This window comes from Myotis brandtii, unplaced genomic scaffold (genome assembly GCF_000412655.1).
Source record: "Myotis brandtii unplaced genomic scaffold, ASM41265v1 scaffold920, whole genome shotgun sequence".
In the NCBI taxonomy this organism is placed as follows: Eukaryota; Metazoa; Chordata; class Mammalia; order Chiroptera; family Vespertilionidae; genus Myotis; species Myotis brandtii.
This window is the reverse complement of record NW_005371792.1, coordinates 469,197-489,012: the sequence shown is the minus strand read 5'-3', so window position 1 is coordinate 489,012 and position 19,816 is coordinate 469,197. Positions and strand designations below refer to the sequence as shown.

Here is a 19,816-nt window from a genome sequence, read left to right as displayed (position 1 = left end):
GTTGGCTTCCTCCGTCACTGAAGCAAGCAAGCCTCCTGTTCGCTTCAAGCTGCCTGGCTGCCGGCTGCCATCTTGGCTGGCAGTTAATTTGCATATCGCCCTGCTTAGCCAATGGGAAGGGTAGCGGAGGTACGGCTAATTACCATGTTTCTCTTTTATTAGATAGGATTATTCATGATAGCTAAAAGGTGAAAACAACCCAATGTCTGTCAGTGGACAAAAATGAACAAAATATAGTGCTTTGATAAAATGAAATAGTATTTAGCCACAAAAAGGAATATAATATGGGCACACTCTACAACAGGCAAATATATAGACACAGAAAGTAAATTAGTGGTTGTTTAAGGCTGAGAAGGAGTAGGAGAGGGGAGAGATAAAGGGGAAGATAAGGTGATAATGGATACAGGGGTTTTGTTTTTTGTGGGGTTTTTTTCTTTCTACAACATTAATTTATTTGCCTTTTGCTTTTATTTTTTTTAATTTTGTTTTATTGCTTAAAGTATTACAAAGAGTATGATACAGGGTTTTTTTTAATTGACATTATTGACATAGAGCACTTTATTAGTTTCATGTATATACCATAATGATCAGATATATGTATTAATTGTGAAATCACAAGTCTGTGTGAACATTTTATTTTTCTCTTGGATATATACATATGTTTTCATTTCTTTTGGGTATAAGATAGTTTATGCTATAAATATTCTAAATTTATAGCATAAAAATCTTCTAGTATTCTTTAAAGCACCTGTATTTCAAATTGATACAATTCTTTTCTTTTTTTCCAGCGAGTACTAAGCCATCAAGATGATACAGCTTTGCTAAAAGCATATATTGTTGAATGGCGAAAATTCTTTACACAATGTGATATTTTACCAAAGCCTTTTTGTCAACTAGAGATTACTTTATTGGGTAAACAGGGCGGCAATAAAAAATCAAATGTAGAAGACGGTATTGTTCGAAAGGTAAGTAAGTTTTCCCATCTTTTTTCTAATATTCTTCAGGAAGGATGATTTAAAGAGTTAAAATATATATTGATTACAGAGAGGAAGGGTAACGGAAGGAGAGAAATATAAACATCAATGGTGAGAAAGAACTACCGATCAGCTGCCTCCTGCACACCCCACACTGGGGATTGAGCCTGCAACCCAGGCATGCACTCTGACCAGGAATCAAGCCGTGACCTCCTGGTTCATAAGTTGACACATAACCACTGAGCCTGGGCAGATTTGAAAACTTTTGAAAGTACTTTATATATTAAGTGGGTTTTTCTGCTTCACATATAAAGTCCTTTCTAGCTCTTGCTGGGTTTTATCAAATAATGTTTTTTCCCATTTTTAGCTTCAATTTTCTTTCATCTTTTTATATGGTGTTAAGCTTTAGATCTGTGTTTCAAACATTACCTTCTTTGCTTTTCCTTTCACTTTCTTCTTTTCCTAGTTTTATCTTCGAGTTTTTATTTTCTTATTCTTTCTTTGTATCTTTACCTTCCTCTAAATTACATTACTTTTATTGTGTTTCAAAAATCTCTTCTTTTATTAGGTTACCTTCTGATATCTTTGTATTTACGTAATTGTGGCTAAATATTTTGCATAATTTGTAGTTAAAAGCACTGTGCCCAGTAATAACTCATGATTTAATGGTAAAAGCTAAGCTCTGAAATTGGAGTCCCAGATTTCCCTTTCAACTCTTCAATGAGCAATGACCTAGCCTCTCTGTCCTCATTTATCGTGTATTTTCCTGCTTGTGAGAATCACATTAAACCATATTTGAAAAGTTAAAAAGGCCATTTAAACTTTAAACAACTCTCACTACTTGCTGCAATGTTGTAACAACAAAATCCGGCATTGAGACACTCAGGTAGTGGCCTGGGCATTATTGCCCCGACTTTAAAATTTGTACTAATGCTGACGAGATTGCTCTAAATTGAGATTCCTACTGGTAGAAATTTCTTCAGTGGTAGAAATAACTGCAGTATGAGACATTATCACCACCACCCCAAAAAAGAAGAAAACACTTCTGGATGGTTTTTAATTTGCAGTTTCATAATCTTGTTCACTCTTGGCATTTGTGTTGTTTTATTTTTAATTTCTTTAACTGTTCCCTACAGATTGTGGGAATCAGCATCACTTAATGATTAAGAGCATAGACTCTGCAGCAGTTCTCAACCTGTGGGTCGCGACCCCTTTGGCGGTCGAACGACCCTTTCACAGGGGTCGCCTAAGACCATCCTGCATATCAGATATTTACGTTACGATTCATAACAGTAGCAACATTACAGTTATGAAGTAGCAACGAAAATAATTTTATGGTTGGGTCACAACATGAGGAACTGTATTTAAAGGGCCAGAAGGTTGAGAACCACTGGCATAGAGTCTAGAACAGCCGTGGGCAAACTACGGCCGGATCCGGCGGGTTTGAAATGAATAAAACTAAAAAAAAAAAAAAGACCATACCCTTTTATGTAATGATGTTTACTTTGAATTTATATTAGTTCACACAAACACTCTATCCATGCTTTTGTTCCGGCCCTCCGGTCCAGTTTAAGAACCCATTGTGGCCCTCGAGTCAAAGAGTTTGCCCACCCCTGGTCTAGAACTACAGTTGTTGCATTCAAGTTCCCGTGTTGTCACCATGAGCTCTGTAAATATGGGAACATTAGCTTTCCTCTCTGTGCCCCAGGTTCCTCATATCTAAAAGGAGATAATTGTACCTATATATAAGTTGTGAGGATTAAATGAGTTATATGTGGAAAGTATTTAGAGCAGTGCTAGGTACTTAGTGAATGTTATATAACTATTATTCTTGTTATTGCTGTTGCTGCTATTATTAATATATTTCCTATATCTGACAAAGTTACTTTTGGAGTGACAGTACATACTCATGAATATGTATACAGTAGGTCCTCAGCTTACATTGGAGATGCGTTCCTACTGCATGACATAATGCAATTTTCGCCGTCAGTTGGAACCCACCTACATAAGCACCTACGTCACTCACATGGAGCACATACACAGCAGTAATTAAGTGAAACAGTAAAAAAAAATTTTGAAGAAAGATAACAATTCCTGACCTTTACTTGTGGTAAATAAATAATAAAAACATAAAGCACATATGTACATACGTCGAAATGACGGAACTTTTTTTTTTTTTAATAAATAAATGGGAGATGGCGACGTAACCACAAAACGACGTAACCTAAGGACTGCCTGTATATTATTTCCATCATTTAAATGGAACATCTATAAGATTGATGGATTTATATATTCCTTTTTTATAAGGTCCACTATCAAACAGATTTTCAGTTGTTTTCGCATTTATTATGTGTTTGTACAAATGTGCACATGAGCATTCCAAACACATAACCAATATTTCTTGTTTGTTTGTTTATTAATTTTAGAGAGAGCGGTGGTGGGAGGAAAACATTCCTTTATTGTTCCACTTATTTATGCATTCATCAGTTGATTCTTGTGCCCTGACTGGGGATCAAACCCATAACCTTGGATTATTGGGATGATGCTCTAACCAACTGAGCTACCTGGCCATTGCGATACCAGTATTTCTGAAATTCAACCTTGGAACTATAAGGGAACTAACATTTTCCATGTATTACCATATTTAATTTTTGCAACCAGTTGAAATTTATACTATTATTTTCATTACTTTATAGATGGAAAAGGAGGTAAATAAGTAACAGCTGGAATTCAAATCTAATTATGTTTGATTTTTTTTGGCTTTGGTTGTGCGTATTTTAATCACTTTCTAATAAAGAATAAGGTCAGTCTAAAACTAAATATTGCATGCCACACCAAACTTTGCCATAAGCAAAAGTAATGATTTCAAACAGAAAAATATCACTATTAGTAATAGTCAATATATATAAATTATAACTTTTTGAAATAGTCCACAAATTTTACATATTTTTTCATTTTAATCCACATAACTAAATTTTGATGTTTAACAATTATCTTGGATTCTGAAACACAGATTCTTTACCATTAATTGCCATGTATTCTTTACCACATTTAAATAACTGCTTCCCTGAAGGATTCAAGTGAATGTAGGCCTAAGAATTTGATTTCCTTTTTCAGTATTTGTACTTAATTTTTTTTACCCTAGCTCTGTTTTTAAAATGCCCACCCCTCTCTTTCTAAGACTCACACTCATCTCAGTCTCAATTCATCTGAACTCCAAACTCCATTCCCCAAATAAAAGAAAGTGCTCCATTGTTCCCACTTCAAAAAAAAAATGTGTATATGTGGTACTTTGTATATTAATTTAAATGAATTGTGTATTTTGTTCTTTTTTTCTTAGCTCATGCTTGATACATGGAATGAGTCCATCTTTTCAAATATAAAAAACAGACTCCAAGATAGTGCAATGAAGCTGGTACATGCTGAACGATTAGGAGAAGCTTTTGATTCTCAGCTGGTCATTGGAGTAAGAGAATCCTATGGTATGTTCTGAACTTTTATGATCATAATTTCCTTTTCATGCAAATTCTAAGACAATCATAGAGTAGTGCTAGCAAAAGTATGTTTATTAGCACAAGTAACATCTACTTTTAGTGCCAAATGCTTTTCCGAGTACACAAAAGGTATTAATTCTGCTTTAAAGAAACCTACAAAAATTAATATTTGAGTGGTGAATATTTATTTTCTCCATCTCATTTATTGGTTGGTGAATGTTTTTAGCAACTTAAATTAGAGAAGTGTAGATTTGAATCTATAGCTTATAAATTAACTGGTTTAGTACTTATATATTTAGGATGTAAGTTAATTTCATATGTACATTTGTCTCCAGTCTTTTCTGTTTCTGACAATGACATTCTCATTTGTTCTTTCAATCAGATATTCCTCTGACTAGAATATTCTTCCTCCTCCCGTTTTATCTTCTTACTTATTCTCATCTTCTATTGCCTCATGCAGCCCTTTCCTAATACCCAGACTAAGTTGGGCCCTCTCATAATGCTTTATAGTACCTACTAGAGGCCCGGTGCATGAAATTCATGCAAGGGTAGGCCTTCCTTTCCTCGGCTGCCGGCACCAGCTTCCCTCTGGCACCTGGGGCCCCAGCTTCCCTCGCAGCCCCAGCTTTCTCCGGAAAGACATCTGGTCTAATTAGCATATTATGCTTTTATTATTATAGATGCCTCCTTGTCATTCTACTTTCAAGCAATTAACTGTGTTGTTGACATTGTATTTTTGCTGAACATGGAATGCCTGGCACAAAATGGTTGTCATTAAGAATTTTTTATATTAATGAACCTTTAGTTACCATTGACTTACTTGCTTCATTTGCACTCATATTTCTTTAGGTATCAAATCTAAATTTTCATTAGCCAAGTCCCTATTCATTCCTTTTTTTTTTTGCATTTCCATATATATATATTTTGCATTTCCATTTACTTGTTTTTTCCTTTTCCACCTATATTTTTTTTGTGTGTGTGATTTTATTTTTTCATTGATTAAGGTACTACATATGTGTCCTTATTTCCCCATTGCCCACCCCCACCCCCCCAAACTCATGCCCTCACCCCCCTGGTGTCTGTGTCCATTGGTTAGGCTTATATGCATGCATACAAGTCCTTTGGTTGACCTCTCCCCCTTACTCCCACCCTCCCCTACCTTCCTTTTTATTTCACCTGCCATCAGTTTGAACTTCTCTAAACTTTACTTCTGGAATTTTGAAATAGTCTTCTTATAGGGATCATATTGTTATCATTTTACCCATATACTGTTCACAAGATTAATTTTTATTTATTTATATTTTATTGATTTTTTACAGAGAGGAAGGGAGAGGGATAGAGAGTTAGAAACATCAATGAGAGAGAAACATTGATCAGCTGCCTCTTGCACACCCCCTACTTGGGATGTGCCCGCAACCAAGGTACATGCCCTTGACCGGAATCGAACCGGGGACCCTTCAGTCCACAGACCAACGCTCTACCCACTGAGCCAAACCGGTTAGGGCCACAAGATTAATTTTAAGTACTATTTTATTGCTATTTTCCTTATCCACTTAGTGGTACACCATACTAAATTCAGGTTACTTAGCCTGAGATATGAGGCTCTCCACAACCACTTACCCTTACCTTCTGTTAACCTTACAATCTACTCAGACAATCTAGTCATTATACTTTGACTTGACCTTGTGCTTTTCTACTTCTAAATTTTTTTTTTTACTTACTTTAGATAGATCTAGCTATGTAAATCCTAGTTTATTCCTTAAAACTCATTTCAAATCTCATCTCTTTTGTGAATGGTGTCTTGATCCAGTTAGAAGTCAGTGTCTTTCCTATTCAAAATAAAATATCATGTTCTCTATGCTGTTTGTTGCTTTACTGCTTTGTGCTGTTAACTTTTAAGTTTTTTATAGAGAAAGTTTTGTCCCATATATTTTTATGTTCTCTTGAGCATTGTCAGTCCCTTATACATAATGACTCCTCATTATTTGTTATTTCATTTATCTTACTCAAAATACTGATATTAATCATAATTAGAATAAAATTTTATTTTCTGTTTTTCAGTTAACCTTTGTTCTAATCCTGAGGATAAGCTTCAAATTTATAGGGACAATTTTGAGAAGGCGTACTTGGATTCAACAGAGAGATTTTATAGAACACAGGCACCCTCATATTTACAACAAAATGGTGTACAGAATTATATGAAATATGTAAGTCAGAACTTAGTATAAGTGCTAATTTGAGCTATTCTCTTGATATTCTTAAAATGATTGCTATTTTGCCTCTGGACAGGCAGATGCTAAATTAAAAGAAGAAGAAAAACGAGCACTACGTTATTTAGAAACAAGACGGGAATGTAACTCTGTTGAAGCAGTAAGTAGTTTTTTAACTGTATATTCTATGGGATTATTTGAAGTACAGTAGCCCAGGGATGGCAGATATATAATACACGTAACATGACTTATCCTTTCTCTGTCTCTGACCAACATTACTAATTGATTATAGTACTTTCACAATGAGACAGAGCACAGCTTTAATAGACACCTTATTGAGAACACATTGGTTTTCAGAGCTTACATGAAAGATAAAGTGTATTTGCCATCCTTGCTCTAGACTTTTTGCTATATTAAATGTACTCACTTTTTAATCAGTCTCCTTTATTATGTGTTATGCATATCTAAAGTTAACCCTTTTAGTGACTTTCATGTGACAAGTAAAATATGCTCCCCAAAGATACATTTGATTCTCATTATTCGCAGAGATTATGTTCTATAAAGTGGCTGTGAACACTGAATTAGTGAGTACTGAATCATTGCTGCTGCGGGATATTTCCTCTTCTTATGGGAGGATGTTTTCAAACTTCATCTTGTCATGAGATAAAGTACTATTTGATAAGTGAACACCAGTCTTTTATATTGTTCCATTTAATTTATATTGTATGCTCCTCATTTTAAAAAAACTGATCTGAGGTAGTAGCTATGCTACAATATCTGTTCTGGGTGCTTTCTCTTACATGGAGAATGACTTTAGTGTACTTTAATAAGGAAAATATAGCAATAATATTTCCTCCAGTTCCTTTCAGCCTATGGAGCCTGGGAATTAGGTTTAGATTTACATTCAAAGAAGTAACATTTCAGTTTGCCTACAACCAAACATTTTCAGCTGATTTTTTTTTTCCTTCTGACTTTTCTTTGGCTTCTTTCATCTTGAATGGTAGTCATGTTTATTCTTTGTTCAGGGGTTGGGTTGGGTTGGGTTGGGTTGGATCTTTTACCTCGTTTTTGTTTTGTATTGCTTTTCATAATGTGCAGTATATTTCCTTTTTCAAAGGTTAAAATAACTTTGCTATTGGCCAGAAAAGGAGGCTAACTAGCGTATGGTTGTTTTATAGACGTTTTCTATAGAAATTTAAAGCTGGCTAGGGCTTCATTCAGAAGGCAGGGAAGGCCATTGAATGTTTGTTAAATAAGTTTGCCATGTCAGAGTTATCCATCGGGAAGATTAATGTAGTGACAGTATGAAAGTTCAATGAAGTGGGGAAGAGCTGGGAATCGGGAGTAAGAAGGAGGTTTTTACAGTAATTCAAGAAGGTATTTGCAGTACCAAGTAGGGTTATAGCAATGGAAGGAAAGGATCAGGTAAAGACTGCCAGTGGTGGAATGTTGTATCCTATGGGTGGGGCTAGATATTGGACAGAATTGAGTCCCTTTGTTTCTGAGGTTTTGGCTTGGGAGAATTGTGCTGCTACAGAGACCAGGTATAAGAATAAATCCTAGTAGTAAGGGAGAAAGATGAGTTCAGTTAGAGCAACGATTCTCAACCTGTGGGTCGTGACCCCTTTGGGGGTTGACCGACCCTTTCACAGGGGTCGCCTAAGACCATCAGAAAACACATATATAATTACATATTGTTTACAGTAGCAAAATTACAGTTATGAAGTAGCAACAAAAATAATTTTATGGTTGGGGGTCACCACAACATGAGGAACTGTATTAAAGGGTCGCGGCATTAGGAAGGTTGAGAACCACTGAGTTTGAGGGATTTTATTTTAAGTTTATTATGTGTCCATTTCATCTGGGTGGAGAATGTTACAGTTTCATATGATAGGATTGTTGTTCTATTCTTCTACTCTAGTTTATATAACTTAATTAGAGCATACCCATATTAACATGTAAATTCAACTATAATGGTCTGACTGAGAATCAGAGACAGCAAGAAAAACAGAATGAGAAAGGTAGAGATAAACAAATACACATGACAGCCTGAAAGAACAGTTAAATCTCCCTTTCTACTTTATTTATTTGTCTGTTTGTTTTGTGAATCCTCACCAGAGGATATTTTTCCCATTGATTTTTAGAGAGAGTGGAAGGGAGGGGGGTGAGAGAGAGAAACATCAGTGAGAGAGAGACACATCGATTGGTTGCTTCCCGCACATGCCCCAACTGGCCCAGGGATTCAACCTGAAACCCAGGTTTGTGCCCTTGACCAGGAATTGAACCCGCAAAGCTCCGGTCTTCGGGCCGATGCTCTAACCTCTGAGCACACTCGCCCGGGCTCTCCCTTTGTACTTTTCACACACACACACACACACACACACACACACACACACACACACGAACAAGCACGTGAGCGCACGGAAAAAACTTGAACTAGGAGATGTGAATTTGCTCTTCCACAGTTACCAAATAGTGTGAGCATCTCACCAGCTAAATGATGCTAGAATTTAAAGATAAGTCTTTTTGTTATTTTTCAACAAAGACACTAAATGCAATATAGCTTGCTTCCAAATAAATCTTCTACCCTATAAAGGGGGTTACTATCTCTTTCTTCAAAGATTATCATCTCCTATCTTTTAACAACATAGATTATAGCAAAATTTGGTGTAGAGAAGACATTAAGCACCAGAACTTTAGAATTAATTATGACATTGGGAATGTAAGACTTAATGCAGATGTATTACTATATTATATACCTCACTGAACTAAAGCCATTATACTATATACATAATATTTACTATAATGTTTGTTAATTTACATTTTTTGTTTTCAAAGAGAAATAATGTGTTAGAATGATGTACTGGAAGGAACAGAAAACAAAAAATCACGCAAGTCCTAGGTCAGTGATGGTGAACCTTTTGAGCTCGGCGTGTCAGCATTTTGAAAAACCCTAACTTAACTCTGGTACCGTGTCACATATAGAAATTTTTTGATATCTGCAACCATAGTAAAACAAAGACTTATATTTTTGATATTTATTTTATATATTTAAATGCCATTTAACAAAGAAAAATCAACCAAAAAAATGAGTTCGCGTGTCACCTCTGACACGCGTGTCATAGGTTCGACATCGCTGTCCTAGGTTCTACTAGTAATCCTATATAATAAAGAGCTAATATGCTAATTAGACCGAACAGCAGAACAACCGTCTGGACTACCTTCTGGATGAAGCTGGGGCTGCGAGGGCCGAGCCCCTTACACGAATTTCATGCATCGGGCCTCTAGTTTAATATAAATAAGGTGTAGCTGTAGCTGGTTTGGCTTAGTGGATGGAGCATCGGCCTGTGGACTAAAGGGTCCCGGGTTCAATTCTGGTCAAGGGCACATGCCCAGGTTACAGGCTTGATCCCCAGTGGGAAGCATGCAGGAGGCAGCCTATCAATGAGTCTCTCTAATCATTGATGTTTTTATCTCTCTCCCTTCCTCTCTGCAATCAATAAAAATATTTTTATATATATATATGTATTATATAAAGTGTAAACACTATTATTTGAACAACTAGTAAAAAACAAGCCACTTTCTATACTAAAAACTATTGGAAACAGACTTACTGTCCTAAATTTTCTCTTAGAGGAATTATCAGTCATCAGAACACGTTATGCTATATCTTTATTGATACTAATTTTGTCTATACTTATCTATTAGTTTATTCTTATTAATGGAGGACAGTTATATGGTCAGTCATATGGGGCTACACAAAAATGCACAGCAGGATTTAAGATTAAAGTAGGTACATTTTTGGCACGTGTATTTTCCTCTAACAACTAGCAAATTATTATGGTTTATGATTCACCTTCTTTAAATTTAGTTAGCCTGGGTCACTCTTCTAAACCTGATTAGTTTTCAATATATGCAGAAAAAAAGTTTCTGGACTGTATTCTGTATAATAGAGCAAGCCTCACCTAGGTAGTACCCAGTTGTGAGGCCAGGCCTAATGAAGGCCAGATGTACATTTCAAGTGCTCATACAGTGCTTAGCAGCTTACTGATTTTTTTTTTGTGGTTTTTAAGAGTTTTATTTCATTCTTTTGGTTTATTCCAAGCATCTAATTGTCATTTGTAAATGATGTTGCTTCTTTTTTTCTAATATTAATACCTTCTATTTCCTTCAGTGAATTAAATCCGTCTAATATTAAATGGTTAATTTTAGAAAAATGTTAATAATTTTGGAGATCCTTGTCTTCTTCTAATCTTTGATGGGAATGCTTCTAAATTTTCACCATTATGCATGGTGGTGTTTTTTTGGCATGATGTATGCATTTTTATTATATTAAGTGAGTATACTCTTATTCTTCCCTTAAGAATATTATCAGGCTCTTCTACTTTACCTTATAGGAGAGCAACTTAGCACCACTCAGATCCACTTCCAGTAGACACACAGTTCTAATAAGCTTGATTATCTTTGGATGGGTCTGGAGCAAAAGATCAGCAGTATGTTAGTGAAACTGGGTAAGAGGCTTCAGAGCTGTGCTCCTGAAGAGGCATTATTGACAGCAAAAAGAGACCCACAACAGTAAGAAAAGACCAAGGAAAAAATTTTAAACCAAAATAAATTTTTTCTATGGCCATTAATATTTTAGGTGATAGTCCAACATACCTTGGAGTTCCTGAGAGCATCAGTATTTATTATGCACCTAAACTATGTCAGCCCTTGTGCTAGTTGGGAATAATAAGATAGACCCGGTTCCTATCTTAGGTGTGACCCTGGAGTAAAACGGGTTGTTTATATGGCAGAGTAGTGGCATAGAGAGTTACTGGTGGTGACAAACATCTACTCAAAATGACTGGGCACTCATGGGGAGTCACAGTGTGTTACAGTGGTCGGGGCATTCATATGGAACTAGGTGAGGATTTGAATTCCACTGTTGTCATTATACCAGCTGTGTGCCCTTTGGCAAATTATTCAACCTCTGTAAGCCTTGTTTTCCCAACTGTACAATGGGATAATACCCACTTATGTTATCAGAGTGTAATAAAATAACTGAATAGAAAACATTTAAGCACTGTGTCTGCCATGGTAGTTTTTACTGTTAGGGCTCTGGTTTGGAGAAAGTTGCTTACTGATTCTAATCAGAAACTAGTTTACTGTCTAAAAAACATTGATAAAACTCAGTTAGAACTAGGTCATAGTCGTAAATTATTGTCTTTAAAGTGGGTAGTTGTAAATCTTGAATATTTTAGTATATTAAAGGTGATATCCAAAAAGTTAAGGTGAATTAGTCTGACTATTCATTGTTCTGTTTAAAGGGTTACTTGTGTAACTAGTTTAGAAATGAAGCAAGCACCACTACTTAAAATAGCAAGAGGGAGGGAGGGAGAGAGAGAGGGAGGGAGGTCTAAACCAAGCTAGAAAGTCCAAGAGAAATTAATTTTGAGAATAACCTCCCACACATGGAATAAATTAATTCTTGAATACATTACAGATATCTGTGTATGGTTAAATACCTAGTTGATAATGAAAAAGTAGAATCTTAAAGTGGAGAAACATAGGATAATTTTTAGTTCAAACTTCTATTTTATACCTGAGGCAAAGCAAATTATTACTTATACAGAATTACATAACTAATGGAAATCAGAACTGTTCTTGTTGCTTCTTACTAAATTTCAGTGAAGTAGAATTGTTGAAATTGAATACCACTAAGAGAAGACTACTATATCACTTAGCCTGCCTCTCCCACCTTTCATTTTCGACAGTTACTGAGTGCCTGCGGTGTTTTATGGCAGGCATCATCTTTGAAGAGTTTTGCTATAGAGGAAGGTAAATCATCAAGCACATTGATAGTTAAAGTGTTTCACTTGCAGACCTCTGGGGAGAGATTGCTTTGGATTTAGAAGTTGTGCTCATCTCAGGCAAAATATAGGAGTGATGGCATATGGCAAAAAATTTTTTTCTTCACGAAAGCTAGCGAAAGGAGACAGAAAGGGAATACAAGGTGAGAGAGATGGCTTATCACTGTCCTTTCATTCAAGATGTATTTTTCAAATAACAAGAATATATTCAGGGTCGACTGTATATAGTACTTTGAAAATGATGGGGAAGAAATACAAAAGAAGAATAACATGGTCTCTGTCCTCCAAAAACTTACCCTCTTGTTAAAATAGAACTCGTTTGAAATAAAAAGAGAACACTATAAGCAACCTTCCTTTCTTCTTTTTGCCAACATAGAATAGAGTTCTAAAGATTTTTCAACACATAGGGATCTATACTATAATCTTTTTTTTAAGAAAAGCTTTGTTATAAAAGTTTTCAAATATTTGTAAAAGTTGAGAAAAATAATATAATGAACCCAGATTTAATAATGTTCATCATTTTGTCATATTTGCTTAGTTGATCCCTCTTTTCTTCTTCCCACCCTTCCTTCCTTTTTCTTTCTTTCCTCTAGCATTTTTTAAAAAAATGTATGACATCATGCATTTTTACTCCAAACCAAGCATATCAAACTCATGGCCAGTGGGCCACATGCCTTGACCGCGAGTTTAACATGCTTACTCTAAACCCTTCTATAGTATAACATTTTTAATACCTTTATATTTTTTATCATATGTGTATGTGTGCGTTAATATACCTAACCAATCCTCTAATTATGGGCACTTTAATTATTATTCATTATCCTATATAACAAAAGGCTAATATGCAAATCGACCAAACAGTGGAATGACCGGTCGCTATGATGCGCACTGACCACCAGGGGGCAGATGCTCAATGCAGGAGCTGCCCCCTGGTGGTTAGTGCACTCCCACAAGAGGAGCTTGCTTGGCTGGCAAGTGCAGCAGCGGTGGTGGGAGTCTCTCCCGCCTCTGTAGCAGCACTAAGGATGACCTACTGACGGCTTAGTCAGACATCCTCTGAGGGCTCCCAGACTGTAAGAGGGTGTAGGCCGGGCTGAGGGACCCCCCCCCAAGTGCATGAATTTCATTTCATGCACCAGGCCTCTAGTGATACTATATTTCTTACAAATAATACTTCCTAGAATGTCCTTTATATACCTATATATTTTTTAAATTTTAAATCTTTATTGTTGTAAGTATTATAAATGTCCCCTTTTTTCTCCCATTGACCCCTTATAATCTGCCCCTGTGCCCCACCCCTGAGTACCCTGTTTGGAGCTATCAGCAATCCACAGCTTGTGGCTCCCTCTGCTGGGACTGAGTTCCGTTGGAAAGGATCAAAATGTTCACCAAGATCTGTTTTTCCAAGCCCCGGGCCCCAAATAGATCAGGCATACTCAGTTTATTGGAACATCGTCCCGTGCACCAAAAGGTTGCTGGTTGGATTCCAAGTCAGGGCACATACTTAGGTAGGGTCAGGAGCACATACGGGAGGCAACTTGATTGACATTTCTTTTAGGTTCTCTCTCTCTTTCTCTCTCTCTCCCTCTTTGTTCTAAAAAAAGCCCTAGCCAATATGGCACAGTTGGTGGAGCATCGTTCCATGCACCGAATTGTCTCGGGTTTAGTTCTCGGTCAGGTTATACCCAGGTTTTGGGTTTGATCCCCGGTCAGGACATATACAGGAGGCAACCAATTGATGTTTCTCTCACATCGATTTTTCTCTCTCTCTCCCTCTTCTTCTCCCTTCCCCTCTCTCTAAAATCAATCAAAACATTTCCTTGGATGAGGATTTTTAAAAATAATGATTTTTTAAAAGCTGTGGTATCATTATTTCCTATCTCTGATTTTCAAGACCCTTCATAATTTGGCCCTAACCTATTTTTCTAACTTAATGCTGTCCTGTAAGAGTCATCCTACTCCAGTAGTCATCCTACTTGTTCATATACCTTATTTTACTAGTATTCATTTTTTTCTTGGATTCATATCTGAGTAATGTTTTTTCTTCTTTTTAAAATGTTTTACTTACTATTTTTCTGCCTATTAAATCCTTCAGAATCCTTATAGCCCATTATACAATAAAGTTACCCCAAATTCTCTAGCTTTCATAAATTTTCTCTTATTTGATTTCACACTGTCTCTATTTATTAATTTCATAGCATATTATAGACTGCTTTGTTGTGTTATTTTATGAAACATCAACTGTGTGTGAGGCCATGAATATATAGCAATGGGCAGAACAGTCTGTTCTTACGAAGTTTGTAGTGTCATAATGATGGATATATTTTCACTTCTTTGCTTTATTAATGAAGTCGAACTTCTTTTGATATACTTCTATTATATATGAAGTATGCACACATTTTTAGATATGTAATTAATTATATTTCTCAACTGGATTGAAAAATCATTGAGGATATAAAGCATGTTTTATACTTCTGTATTCCTTATAACACTTAACTAACTCAGTTCTGAGCATATAGTCATTACTAAGTATATATTTGCTCTGTTAATGTAGTAACAAAAATTGTAGGCTGTGGAGTCCTGTACCTGATCTCATATTACAGCTGAAGACTTTATAAAGTAACTGTACAGCATTTGCAAGTTACTTAGCCTCTCTAAGCTTATTTCCCCATATGTTTTTTTTAATTAAATCTTTATTGTTCAGATTACATTTGTTCCTCTTTTTTTTCCCCACATAACTCCCCTCCTCCCAGTTACCTCCCCACCCTCCGCCCTCACTCCCCACCCACTGTCCTCATCCATAGGTGCACGATTTTTGTCCAGTCTCTTACCGCATCTCCCATTCCCCTTTCCCCCCCAAGAATAGTCAGTCCATTCCCTTTCTATGTCCCTGATTCATTATAATCACCAGTTCATTCTGTACATCAGATTATTTATTCACTTGATTCTTAGATTCACTTGTTGATAGATGCATGTTTGTTGTTCACAATTTGTATCTTTACCTTTTTCTTCTTCCTCCTCTTAAAGGATACCTTTCAGCATTTCATATAATACTGGTTTGGTGGTGATGAACTCCTTTAGCTTTTCCTTATCTGTGAAGCTCTTTATCTGACCTTCAATTCTGAATGATAGCTTTGCTGGATAAAGTAATCTTGGTTGTAGGTTCTTGGCATTCATCACTTTGAATATTTCTTGCCACTCCCTTCTGGCCTGCAAAGTTTCTGTTGAGAAATCAGCTGACAGTCGTATGGGTATTCCCTTGTAGGTAATTGAGTCTCTTTCTCTTGCTGCTTTTAAGATTCTCTCTTTGTCTTTTGCTCTTGGCATTTTAATTATGATGTGTCTTGGTGTGGTCCTCTTTGGATTCCTTTTGTTTGGGGTTCTCTGCGCTTCTTGGACCTGTAAGTCCATTTCTTTCACCAGGTGGGGGAAGTTTTCTGCCATTATTTCTTCAAATAGGTTTTCAATATCTTGCTGTCTCTCATCTTCTGGCACCCCAATTATTCTGATGTTTGTACGCTTGAAGCTGTCCCAGAGGCTCCTTACACTATCTTCATATTTTCGGATTCTTTTTTCATTTTGCTTTTCCGGTTGGGTGTTTTTTGCTTCTTCGCATTTCAAATCTTTGACTTGATTCTTGCGCTCCTCTGGTCTGCTATTGGGTGTAATATTCTTTATTTCCGACCGTGTATGCTTAATTTCTAGTTGTTTCTTTATCATAGCATCGAGGGTCTCATTAGTTTTCGTGAGGCTCTCCAAAAGTTTATTGCAAGCCCTCAAAATTGCGTTTTTTAGCTCTATATCCTCCATTTCTGTCATGTTTTTTTGTCTCCGCATTTTTTATGCTTTCTTGGTGCACCCCCTAGTGGTCTTTGTGCGCAGTCTTGTTCTAGTTGAGCCTTGATTGTTGTAGTTAATACTAGAGGGATTTGACCACCAGGCCGACTGGCTGTGTGAATCAGCTGTGTCTGCCGCGGAAAACTTCTGTCCTCTGGGGAGGTGCTAATCTAGCCTTTGCCTGAGGCGATCCGGCAAATGGCTCTGCGCAGGGCTTGGGCGGGGCGGGATCAACAGGGCGGGTGGAGGGAGCAGTTATGGCCGCTCTCAGTCCAGTTCCCAGAGGCTCTGCTTCTCAGAACCCCAGGAACCGCTGCAAACCTCGGAGAGAAAGCTGCCCTCACGTTCCAACTGATGCCAGACAATCACGGTTCTCCCGTTTGAGTCTGAGTCCCTAGAGACTCGCCAGGTCTGGAGCTCAGAGTCTGAGACTCCCCCCTGACCGAAAACGACAACCGCGCTCTCACCCACCAGCCCGCTTTGCGCGCGCACCTCCGCACCTGAGTATTTTCCACACTGCGCCTCCTCTGAGCCTCGGTGTGCTGTTATTTTTCCTTCTAGTTGAAGAGTCTCTCCTCAGCCAGCCTTCCTGTGGTTCTGGGTGATGTCCGTTCCGTCTTTTAGTTGTATTTTTGAAGTGGTTGTTTGCGGCAGCAGTCTCCGGTGTTTACCTATGCCGCCATCTTAGATAATTCCATGAATTATTTTAATTGCAACAATGATCAGGATCATTTATTGGCGGGAGGCATTCCTAAGGAGTGCGGAGGACAGGGAGTAAAATGAAAGCTTGTCTGCATAGTATCTCCATAAAATGGTCAAGCTTTCATTACCAGGGATGTTATACCTGTGACCCTGGGAGAGAGGCAGTGGTGGGCCTAGTGGGGCCGCTACTTGGTCTGGAACATTTATAGGGCCAATCACAGCTTGCAAGAGGATTGTGGCCAACATCATCAGATGCCTCCTCACCCTCAGCCCCCACTTCCTCTTTCTATGGAGTCTGGCTGGTTTGCCCTGAAGGGTGTCCCGGATCAGGGTGGGGGTCCCCACTGGGGTGCCTGGCCAGCCCGGGTGAGGGGCTGATGGCTGTTTTCAGACTGGCCACAGCCCCTTCAGGATAGGGGTCCCCCCTAGGGTGCCTGGCCAGCCTGGGTGAGGGACTGATGGCTGTTTGCAGACTGGCCAAGCACCCCAGCAGGGACCCTCACCCCATGAGGGTGTGGCCATCCTGGGTGAGGGGCTGATGGCTGTTTGCAGGCTGGCCACAGCCCCCAGCCACCCATGCTCCCAGTGGAGGTTGGCTGGAAGCAGGTTTCTGGGATTTATTTAGCTTCTATAGAAAAAACGTTGTTGCCTTTTGCAGAGGCCACAGCCGGCCAGAGTAGGCGGGAAGCTTGGCTTCCTCCATCTCAGGGGCAACCACTCCTGCTTGATAATTGAAACGTTGTTGCCTTTTGCAGAGGCCACAGCCGGCCAGAGTAGGCGGGAAGCTTGGCTTCCTCCATCTCAGGGGCAACCAAGCCTCCTGCTTGCTCCAGCTCGTGGCTGCCGGCCGCCATCTTGGTTGGGTTAATTTGCATATAGTTGCTCTGATTGGCTGGTGGGCGTGGCTTGGGCTTAGCGAATGTACGGTCAATTAGCGTCTTTGTCTTTTATTAGTGTAGATGCCTGCTTCATAAGGTTTTCATGTGGGTTAAATGAGGTAATGTATGTAAACCATTTAACAAAATGCTTGGTACAGAGTTAGTGCTTATTAAAACATACCTATTATTATAATTTGTTTAACCTCTCAAGCTAGAAACTGCTTCATCAACCTTTTATTTCCCTAAGTTCTTTCATTTAAGCAGTTAACCAAATTCTGCTCAGTTTACTTCAATTATTTTTTCAATTTAGCCTCTTGTCTTAATCCTCATCATAACCCACAATAAGAAATACATTTAATATTTTTATTATGTTCATTTGAAAATATTTGAAACAAAAGTTTTATGAAATAATTTTGTTATTATTTGTAATGCATTCTGATTTTTTTGTTTTGTTCTGTATTATTAAAATTTAAAAAAAGCTGTGCCCTGGCTGGTGTAGCTCATCAGGTTGGAGCATCATTCCGTGAACCAAAGGGTCCAGGGTTCAATTCCCAGTCAAGGCACATACCCAGGATGTTTCTCTCTCTCTCTCTCTCTCTCTCTCTCTCTCTCTCTCTCTCTCTCTCCCTCCCTCCCTCCCTCCCTCTCTCTCCTTACCTTCCTCTCTTCCCCCCACTCTCCTTCTTCTCCCTTCTCCCTGTTAAAAAAATCAATAAAAATGTATCCTTAGGTGAGGATTAAAATAATAGTAAATAAAAGCTGGTCATAGCTATTAAAACTGATTTCCAAACAGTTTGAAAAACACTGGTCTAAAATTTTGCAATTTGCAGAATTGGACTAGGACTGAACTGGATTATGTTCAAGTGTAAATTTTCAATGAAATAGAAAACAGATGAAGTGACTTGGACTTGGAGCTTATTTCAACTGCACTTTCTCTTTTTTCTTCATTAGTTCTATATAATTACCTATTCTCAATCTGGTTTTGCTACTGAAGGTGGAAATGTTTAGTTGTGCTTTTTCTACTTATAGAATGAGATTACTCAGCAGTTGGTGTGACAGAAAATTCTCAACCACTTCTTATGTGTATTGTTTTCCTTAGGACAGAAATTAACATACATAGATTTTAAAGTTGTTAGCATAATTCTCAAAGAGAGACCTGAAAAAAACGTTCTTATTATGGAAATTTTAAAATATATTTAGAAGAAGAAAGAATAGTGTAATGAATCTCCATTACCTAAATCAGTGATGGCGAACCTTTTGAGCTCGGCTTGTCAGCATTTTGAAAAACCCTAACTTAACTCTGGTGCCGTGTCACATACAGAAATTTTTTGATATTTATTTTATATATTTAAATGCCATTTAACAAAGAAAAATCAACCAAAAAAATGAGTTCGCGTGTCACCTCTGACACTCATGTCATAGGTTAGCCATCACTGACCTAAATTCTAAATTCAACTTCTGTAAGTATTAACATTATGTTAATTCCAGAAGGGAATTTTAACAAAGAACTTTTAAGGCATACATAATTTCCTTTCTTAATACAGATAGATGATCTGCTTTTCAGAAGAGGTGTATCAGCGTTAGTATACCTTGCTTTCGTACTCACAATTCACTCATTTTATTTGATACTTGCAAGAAGAGTAAATAATTATATGATGCAAGTGAGCAGTGATGGGGTAGGGTGAATTTTCCTGAGGGTTACATAGAACTCTAAGCCCTGGCTGTCTTACTTCAAATATTTCAACAGCCTCATATGCCAGCCTCCCTACTACTCACTCAGTACCATGTACCTTGCTGCCATTTGACTGATCTTTTTTTTTTTAAATATATTTTATTGATTTTTTACAGAGAGTAAGGGACAGGGATAGA

At 37.6% G+C, this 19,816-nt stretch overlaps 1 protein-coding gene across 1 annotated transcript in view; it reads left to right on the top strand.

The window, feature by feature from the left end:
* Positions 1–19,816, top strand: part of CUL5 (cullin 5) — a 59,431-nt gene that overhangs the window by 14,474 nt on the left and 25,141 nt on the right. Inside the window, exons 3-6 of the mRNA XM_014532894.1 lie at positions 789–965; positions 4,315–4,456; positions 6,530–6,675; positions 6,758–6,838. Of these exons, the coding sequence (XP_014388380.1) occupies positions 789–965; positions 4,315–4,456; positions 6,530–6,675; positions 6,758–6,838 (546 nt within the window). The remainder of the gene's footprint in view (positions 1–788; positions 966–4,314; positions 4,457–6,529; positions 6,676–6,757; positions 6,839–19,816) is intronic.